The sequence below is a fragment of the Peromyscus maniculatus genome, chromosome 22, assembly GCF_049852395.1.
Source record: "Peromyscus maniculatus bairdii isolate BWxNUB_F1_BW_parent chromosome 22, HU_Pman_BW_mat_3.1, whole genome shotgun sequence".
NCBI lineage: Eukaryota > Metazoa > Chordata > Mammalia > Rodentia > Cricetidae > Peromyscus > Peromyscus maniculatus.
Genome location: NC_134873.1, coordinates 3,876,363 through 3,885,425, shown reverse-complemented (window position 1 = coordinate 3,885,425; position 9,063 = coordinate 3,876,363). Strand labels below are relative to the sequence as shown.

The 9,063-nt window shown below is 57.5% G+C and overlaps 1 protein-coding gene across 1 annotated transcript; it reads right to left on the bottom strand.

Annotated features, from left to right (window-relative positions):
• Positions 1-2,672: 2,672 nt before the first annotated feature.
• On the bottom strand, positions 2,673-6,506 carry Uqcr11 (ubiquinol-cytochrome c reductase, complex III subunit XI). Its single transcript, XM_006978180.4, has 3 exons — positions 6,347-6,506; positions 3,969-4,119; positions 2,673-2,834 (listed from the first exon to the last, which is right to left on the bottom strand). Exons 1-2 carry the CDS (start codon positions 6,454-6,456, stop codon positions 3,999-4,001), a joined length of 231 nt encoding a protein of 76 aa, XP_006978242.1. The 5' UTR covers positions 6,457-6,506; the 3' UTR covers positions 2,673-2,834; positions 3,969-3,998.
• Positions 6,507-9,063: the final 2,557 nt, after the last annotated feature.

Sequence of the window (9,063 nt, the reverse complement as noted above, 5' to 3'; positions counted from 1 at the left end):
CGCGGCTGTTCCGCCCCGCGGGCCTCCGCCCTCCGCCCCCAGCCGGGCGCGCGCCGGCTCTGCCACCCGCTCGGCCCCCTCCCCGCGCTCCACAGCCCCCGCTAGGGGGGCCGCTCCGCCCACCCGCCCGCGCGTGGGGCCCGTCTGCGCAGGCGCGGGGCTGGCCCCGCCCCTCCCGGCTCGTGGGACTCGTCGGACGGCCGTCGCGGCTCTCTGCGCAGGCGCGGCCTCGGCCCCGCCCCACGGCGGGCAGGCCAATCGGGTCAGTCCGCGCGCCTCCGCTCGAAAGCCCCTCGCGGCCCCGCCCAGGCCCATTAGCGGGACACGCCGCGTGGCAGCCCGGCCAATCAGAGTGCCCGGGACGTCTCCGTTCACTTGTATGGCCCGCCTCGAGACAGAGACGGCCAATCAGCGTGACGGGGGCGGGACACCCACCGCGCTTGCGCCCTGCACTCCTGAAGCAGCGAGCGCTCCGCACCTGGTCCTTACCGCGCTGGACTCGTTTCCGCCGGGCCCGCGTCCGTGCTGGGGTTGGGAGCGGCTGCACCTGCGCAGTGTGCGGCTGGCAGGGACTCGCCTATTGTGCCGGGGATCTAGCGTCGCTCCAATCCAATCCCGCACACCTCTGCGTACCCCGGGCAGCCCTCCTGCCTCTGCATCCACACTGCTGGGTTGGCAGACGTGCACACTGCTCTCGGCTTCACCCAAAACTGTTTTTTAAGTTTATTCTTGCCGGGCAGTGGTGAGCACAACTTTGATCCCAGCCCTCGGGAGGCAGAGGCAGGCGGGTCTCTGAGTTCAAGGCCAGCCTGGTCTACAGAGTGAGATACAGGACAGCCAGGGCTACACAGAGAAACACTGTCTTGGAAAAATAATTTAAAAACAAAAATTGTACATTTTCCCATCCAGAACCATCTAATTTTCCCAGGCACGGTCTCAACCTGTAGCTCACTGTTTTGCCTGACAGGCGGGCCAGGGAGGTCCCCGCACCACGGTGACAGGCATGTGCCCTGCTGGGCTCTTCTGTGGGTGTTGGGGAAAGGGTCCATGTTGTTTGCTTGGCAGGCAGATTACTGAACTATCGCCCCCTCCATTTTTTTAGACTAATAGGAGGTCTTAAGTCGCTCCGGGTGTTCCCAGCCTCTACATAGCCAGGGATGCCCACAGTGACCCTCTCAGCTCCACCTCCACGTTCGGGGTGACAGGTGGGCACTAGCACACTGTTACGTGGTGCAGGGCATGGAGGCTGGCACATGCCAAGGAGCTGCGTCCCCAGCGCGGTTTCTGACCTGCAGTTTTCCTGAATCACACGCCTGAATAACCCAGAGGCTCAACTCAGGTGCTCAGGTCTGATGGAGCCAGCCCAGCCTCCCTTTTAGCCTGGTCTGGGACAGCCCTGGCTGTCCCTCTCCCCATCCTGCCTCAGCCTCCCGACGGTGGGAGGACCCTGCTTGACCAAAAGCTTCACTAAATCTCTCAAGCTGGCCTTAACTTCCCAATCCCCCTGCTTCAGCATCCTGAGTAGCTGGGATGACAGGCCTGCATTCCCGGGCCCAGGCCCTCTTATTAAAGATTTATGTGTGTGAACGTCTGTCTGTGCATCATGTGTTTCTGGAGCTCACTGAGGCCAGAACAGGGTATGGATCCCAGGACTGGAGCCGCTATGTAGGTGCTGGGACTAGAACCTGGGTCCTCTGCAAGAACAAGGGCTCTTTACCACAGAGGATCTCCAAACTCTTTTTTGTCGCCACAACACTCTTTTTGGAGACCAGGTCTCATAGAGCCCAGGCTGGCCTCTCCAAGTATCAGAGGATGACCCTGAACTCTTGATCCTTTTGACTCAATGTCCAGAGAGCTGACAGGATAGGTGGGTGCCACTGTACCCAGGACTTTCTGAGATGAAAGTCACTACATCGCCCACTGTCTGGAACTCAGATGAAAATGTGGCCAGGCGGTGGTGGTGCACGCCTTTAATCCCAGCACTCGGGAGGCAGAGGCAGGAGGATCTCTGTGAGTTCGAGGCCAACCTGGTCTCCAAAGGGAGTTCCAGGAAAGACGCAAAGCTACACAGAGAAACCCTGTCTCGAAAAACCAAAATAAAATAAAAAAGAAAAGAAAAAAGAAAATGTGTGTGTTGCACCAGGATGGATGGCAGCATTTTTTTTTTTTTATAACTGAAGCAGCACTTTCTAGGGCTGTGGCTGTAGCTCTCACTTACCACACAGGAAGCCCTGGGGAGCCTCTCAGGCCCACAAACACGGGCATGGCGGAGCACACCTGTTGTCCTAGCACTTGGGAGGCAGAGACGTGGGTAAGAAGTTTAAGGCAGCCTTGGTTACATATTGAGTTTGAGGCCAGCCTAGGCTACCTAAGACCCTGTTTCAACACAAACTAAACCACGAAGGCAGAAGACCTGCTGTGTGGCTGCGGGGGCTGCAGGGACTCGGAACACTATTTACGAGCACTAAAGCTGAGTGACTTACAGTCAGCCCCAGGGAACACACTGCGCCGTTTCTATCCAGAAAACACTTCAGTGTGGCAAGGATTTCTGCTTGCCATTGAAGACTTTTCCAGACGTCCAAACGTTGGGTGCTGAAGGAACCCCTGAGTTGGGGAAGCCTTGAGGAGGACGACGAGGAGGGAGCCAGGTGGAGCATGAGGAGACCCAGGCGTCAGAGGTGTAAGAACAAGGTTTAATGCTAAACCCACGAAGGCAGCCCAAGTGTCCATCAATGCAGAGGCTCCCCCAGGACGATGCGGGCTTCCTCAGCGTCCGGCTTCCTCAGCGTCCTCCACTGGGCTGAGCTGTTCCTGAGGGCAGCAGGATGTGGCACCTGGGAGGGGACAGCACAGCGTGAACTCAGCACATGGGCCAGCCCAGGGCCCCGAGCTGTGAACGATGCCAACAGTGTCACAGGAGCTACAGGCCCTCGTCTGGAGGATGGGGAAGAGGGCAGGGAGGGTAATTAATGGGCAAAGTGCCCGCCACAGAAGCACTGGACCCAAGTTCCATCCAGTCCAGTGCAGCCAGTGCACGAGCTCCAGGTTCAGAGGCCTGTGTGGTTGTCACTGGAGACAGTCCAGCAGGTGACGGACACCAGCCGCTCTGGAGAGGACCTGGATTTAGTTCCCAGAACCACACAGCAGCTCATAACCCCAGTGACTCTAGGTCCAGGGGCTCTGGTGCCCTCTTCTGGCCTCTGTGGGCACTGCAGGGGTTTAGGGGTGTGTGTGTGTGTGTGTGTGTGTGTGTGTGTGTGTGTGTGTGTGTGTGTGTGTGTGTGTAAGTGAAAGCCTGCTGTGTAAGAAGTTGGACCCACGCTCTGGCACCACACACAACTCAGGGCACTGCAGGGGTTTAGGGGTGTGTGTGTGTGTGTGTGTGTGTGTGTGTGTGTGTGTGTGTGTGTGTGTGTGTAAGTGAAAGCCTGCTGTGTAAGAAGTTGGACCCACGCTCTGGCACCACACACAACTCAGGCACTGCTGTGCATGCTCGTAATTGCTGGTTGGCCAGATGGCCTAGGCAGAGGCAGATTCAGGCTCAGTGAGATTTGGTTTCAAGGCAGTAAGTGGAGATAGAGAGTGGAAATCACCCACCCCAATCGCTGGCTTCCATGCCTGTGCATGTGCACACACACACACACACACACGCGCGCACACGTTGGGGCATGAGTGGTCTACACAGGACTGTACTGTGGGCACCAAGCTACCAACATAACCAGAGAGCCAGTGTGGCGTGGCTTGAGGACACACAGTGTTGCCTGCCCTCAGCCCTTCCATCTGTACAATGGAGTCTGCATCCCCCAGACTTGGGCACCAGCTCTGTGAACTAGGCTGCTAGCCGGTCTAGCAGCTGAGGTTGTGACCAGGATCCAAAATCCTGGGGTATGGGGACGTCTCAGGGATCCCCTCCAGAACCACTCCAGAACCCCCAGCCCACAGCAGTCAGGCCCAGCACTCGGACTCACCAGGGAGATCCTGCGTGTGGCGAGGGTTGCCTAATTATCCTTCTTAAACTTGCCATTGATGTAAGGCACCCAGTCCAGAATCAGCCGCCAGTCTGTGGCCCACACGAGCCCCACGGCACCCACGGCACCCCACATGCTGGCTGTGGGGACCCTGGGGGGACAGAGGCAGTTAGAAGCTGCTGCTGACTCAGCCTTTGAGAATCTTCTGCCACGACATCCCACGCTGATGACGGTCCAGGGCCCTCCCAGTGCCTGATCACGGGGCGCTCGGGAGGCTGAGGCAGGAAGGCTGCTTTTGCTTCACAACCAGCCTAAAAGGCTGGGCCTGAGGGCGCACACCTTTAATCTCAGGACTCAGGAGGCAGAGGCAGGTGGATCTCTGAATTCGAGGCCAGCCTGGTCTACAGAGTTCTAGGGCAGCCTGGGCTACACAGAGAAACCTTCTCGAAAAAAACAAATGAACAAAAAAAGAACTTGGGCCGGACGGTGGTGGCGTACGCCTTTAATCCCAGCACTTGGGAGGCAGAGCCAGGTGGATCTCTGTGAGTTCGAGGCCAGCCTGGGCTACCAAGTGAGTTCCAGGAAAGGCGCAAAGCTACACAGAGAAACCCTGTCTTGAAAACCAAAAAAAAAAAAAAAAAAAGAACTTGGATTCCAAGCACTGGACGGCCATGAAACCTTCGTCTGGGTCAGCTCAGGACTCGGGGCTGGTTCACTGTAGGACCCTTCCCTTTCGGGTGACAGTCCCAGGCTGCTGGGTTCAGTTGGTCGTGGCCAGTGGGACCAAGTGGAGTTTGGAAGAGAGAGCCTGTGAACCTCAACTGCGCAGATCGCCAAGATACCAGCCACCCAGCTACACTGCCAGAACCCAACCTACCCTGTCCCCTACCAAGACACACAGGCTGGCACCTCCCACAAGTGAGCCCCACGTCCTGGCCTCCCAGCAGGTGACCTCTGCCTGTAGCAATCACAAAATCTATGCTGCTGTCCACTGAGGTCACCAATACGACACAGCTTATCCTGTGGGGTCAGGCGTGGTACAGCCGTTGGCATTGATGCACTTATCTACCTATCATCTCCCTATCTCCCTATCTATCATCATCTATCATCTATCTACTCTATAATCTATTTATAATCTGTCATCTATCTATGTATCTACCATCTATCCATCATCTGTTTATTGAGACAGGGTTCCATGTGTCCCACTCTGGCTTGGAATTCACAATGGCTCAGAGGACAGCCATGAATTCCTGATTCTCCTGCCTGCAGATCCCCAGTGCTGGGCTGACAGGCCCATGACAGGCCTGTGGTACCCGGGATGGCCCCTAAGACCTCAGAACTGCGTGAGAGATTGGAAGGGTGACTTTGGGCCTGCAGTATTAATGTGATAACTTTTGATCTTTGTCTCCAAGGCTGGCCTTGAACTCCTCATCCTCCTGCGCCCCCTGCCAAGCCCGTGTGCAGTGCCAAGGCCTGGGCCACAGAGCTGGCCGAGTGGTCCACCCACTGGGCCACAGCTGCAGACTTGGCAAACCGGGATGACAGCCGTTTGAGGGTTGGGGCTGTCACTTAGAGCTGTGAGCTTGACTACGGGTCTAGGGTCCCAAATCTCACTGCCATCGTTGCAAAAAGCAATAATTAAAATTAAATTAAAAAAACTTAAAAGCCCAGAGGTGGGGGCTGGAGGGACGGCTCAGTGGTTGGGAGAGCTCACTGCTCTTGCAGAAGATCCACGTCTCCAGCTCCAGGGGATCCAACGCCTTCTGGACCCTTCAGGCACCCGCACTCTCGTGAGCACAAACTCACACACATACATGTAAGTGGAAATACACTGAAATTTAAAAAGGGACTAAAGGGGCTGGAGAGATGCCTCTTCCTCCGAAGGACCCAGGTTCAATTCCCAGCACCCACATGGTGCTCACAACCATCTGGGCTCTGGGTTCAGGGGATCCGATGCCCTCTGCCTACGCGGCTACCAGGCTACACGGTACAGATACGCATGCAACCAGAACACTCGGGGCATGGTGGGTGCCCATGATTTCAGTACTGAAGGAGTGGGACGCGGGGGGACTGCAGGGAGTTCGAGGCCAACCAGGGTTACAGAAACACTGCTTCAAAAAAATAAAATCAAATAAAATCAAAGAACGCAAAATCAGAGCCAAAGGCTGAAAGTCGGAGTCCGGAGCCGTCGGAGCCCAGGGTACGCTCCGTACCGCACAGGGGTCCCCAGGTCGGGCTGGGGAAACTGAGGCTCGGGGCAGCTCAGACTGACCTTGGATCCTCTACCTGCACCGTGTCCGGGAATACTTAGCTGCCCCAGCCTCAGTTTCCCCCACGTTCCCAGGGCACTCGGGTGGGACGGTGGGCGGGCTCCTCACCAGTTCTTGGCCAACTCCCGGTAGCGCGGGCCCAGAAACTTGCCCAACATCGCGGCAGGGTCTCGGCACTCTGGGTCACCCCGTTCCCGTTGCCCCGGAGCACTGCGCATGTGCGGACCTACGGCGCACGCGCGCAGGGAATCGCACCACCCGCTTCCGGCGGCGGTGCTCGCCGGCTCCGAAGACATTGACACCTTACTTCCGGGGAGGGCTGACAGACGTTGCTAGACCCCGCCCCTGTGGGCGGGGCGTCGAGCCTGCAGGCTGCTCCCAGGCTCTGAGCTGTGGTCCTGATGCAGCGCGTCCTGATGCTGTCTCCATGCGGCCCGGGTACTAATGTGATGACTAATAATACACACTGGCGGGGCGCACGTCTCTAATCCCCGCACTCAGGAGGCAGAGGCAGGCGGGAGATCTGGGAGTTCGAGGGCAGCCTGGGCTACAGAGCGAGTTCCAGGACAGGCAGGGCTGCACAGAGAAACCCTGTCTCGAAAAACCAAACAACAGGCCAGGCGGTGGTGGCACGCGCCTTTAGTCCCAGCACTTGGGAGGCAGAGCAGGCAGATCTCTGTGAGTTCGAGGCAGCCTGGGCTACAGAGCGAGATCCAGGAAAGGCGCAAAACTACAGAGAAACCCTGCCTCGAAAAACAAACAAACAAACAAACAAACAACGTCAACAAACAAAACCAAGCCCACACAGTTTGTTGTTCGTGAGAAGGTGCCTCCACCCCCTAAGCCTGGGCCTGCACCTCCAGCTGGTATAGGTAGGCAGGGCTGGGGGTGGAACCCAGGGCTTTGTGCATGCCAGAAGAGCAGGCTACCCACGGAGCCCCAGGCCTGCCCCTGATCCGTTTGAACAGGAGTTAACAGGCCACACAGGCAAGGGACCTGTGCAGGGCCCCGAGGAGGGGGAGGCTTGGACCCTCCACTTGCTCGCATCTTCCTTACGGGCCACCTTGGGTTCCCTTGGTTGGCACACGGGCAGGCCCTCCTTGGTCAACCTTTCGGCTGAAGTCCCTGTCTTGTCTGCCTTCCCAGCATGGGCAGACCAGCAGAAGGTAGGTAGGCACACCCTCAGATACGCATCCCCCAGCGAGCATTGGGGGCTGCCCCACCTGGCTGCAGGGGCACAGAAGCCCATAGGGAGCTCCGTCCTTCGTCCCCACTTTTGAAGTGTGTCTAGTGTTTGGACGGTCATGCGGTATCTGCTCAGCGCTGGACTCCCTCCTGGACCCCACAGTTCCCGGGGTCCTCCCTGGGGACCGCAGGTTCCATTGTGCCACCGTCTTTAGCCGAGAACCGACAGAGACCGCCGTGCTGGGATCTCAGCGGTGGGCCTCGCTACCTCTCCACTTTTAACCCTGGAACCAGGAAGGCAGACACCGGAGGCACAGGCTCGGTGCTGAGCTACTCTGGCCTAAGGGGTTAGTTAAGCTCCGGGTTCAAAGACCTCATCCCACAAACTAAGGAGGGGGCAGGAGAGGAGGCTCCATGGGCAAGAACACCGGCTGCTCTTGTAGAGGACCGAGGTTCCCAGCACCCACATGGCTGCTGACAAGCACCTGTAACCCCAATTCTGGGGCATACGATGCCCTCTTTTGGCTGTCACAGTTCACAGCCTGCACACACACGGTGCACACACACATACATGTACACGCAAAATACCCATATACTTAAAGTTTTAAAATAACAAAGTTGGGTAGCCATGCCTCTAATCCTAGCACTTGGGAAACTGACCATACTGGAGCTCTGAGTTCAAGGCTATCCTCCACTACACAGCAAGGTCCAAACAGACATACACAGTGCAATTTAATTTAATCTCGGCAGAGGCAGGCTGATCTCTGTGAGCTCGAGGCCAGCCTGGTCTACAGAGGAGCTCCAGGACAGCCTGGGCTACACAGAGAAACCAGGTTCAAAAACAAACGCCCTGCCCCTTGACTTCCAATACTCAGCTCCTATGTGAAGAGGTCCGGTAACAACCCTCTAACTCCAGCTCAGGGGGGGCAGAGACACACACAGCTCATCTCGGACCCCAGGGCTGCATGTACACACACGGGCAGAACTCTACCAACTGAGCCACAACCTCAGCCCACCCTCTGTGGTCCTGCAGCTGGGCACCCGTGTGCAGAGCGTCATGGACCCTCCTGGGACACAGGGACCCAGGGATGCTCAGGCCTAGGGCAGGTCGACTGCTCCTGGATAACCCAGCAGACAGGTAACCTGGAGCAGCCCCCGTGGCCTGCCAGACCACGTTGAGAACCGGCCACAGGAGCAGGGATGTGGTCTGGCATTCTCGTCTGCCCTCCAATCCAGCTGTTCCTCCCACAGGCTTCCAGAGGCGCTGAGTCCCTGAGCCAAAGCAGTGAATACTGTCATAACAAGGTGTTACCATGGTTCCCAACAAAATCTCCTCACTGGCGATTTTTGGGGATTCCCAAGGGAGGGTAGCCTGTGGGCACAGAGGTCAGCATGGAGCAGGTGTGAACAGAGTGCTGTAGGGAGTCCTTGGCAGCCCCCCAACATCCTCCCCAGGGTCTAGGACGGGAAGAAGTGATGTCACAGGGATCTGAAAAATGGGCGAAGATACTTGGAAGGGGACTCATGGACCCCTTGACAGAGGAAGGGAGCCAAGGCCAGAGCCATCTACTGAAGAGCCGGCTGCGGCTGTGTGAGTGGTACCTAAGTACAGCTAACTTTACATCTGGAACAACCAATCC

What these genes read in the sequence shown, in the direction of transcription:
- Uqcr11 (XM_006978180.4), bottom strand. Translation starts at nt 6,456, where the DNA reads ATGCGCAGTGCTCCGGGGCAACGGGAACGGGGTGACCCAGAGTGCCGA. An exon ending in CGGGAGTTGGCCAAGAACTG is followed by an intron (nt 4,120 to 6,346) that starts GTGAGGAGCCCG and finishes CTGTCCCCCCAG; the next exon opens with GGTCCCCACAGCCAGCATGT.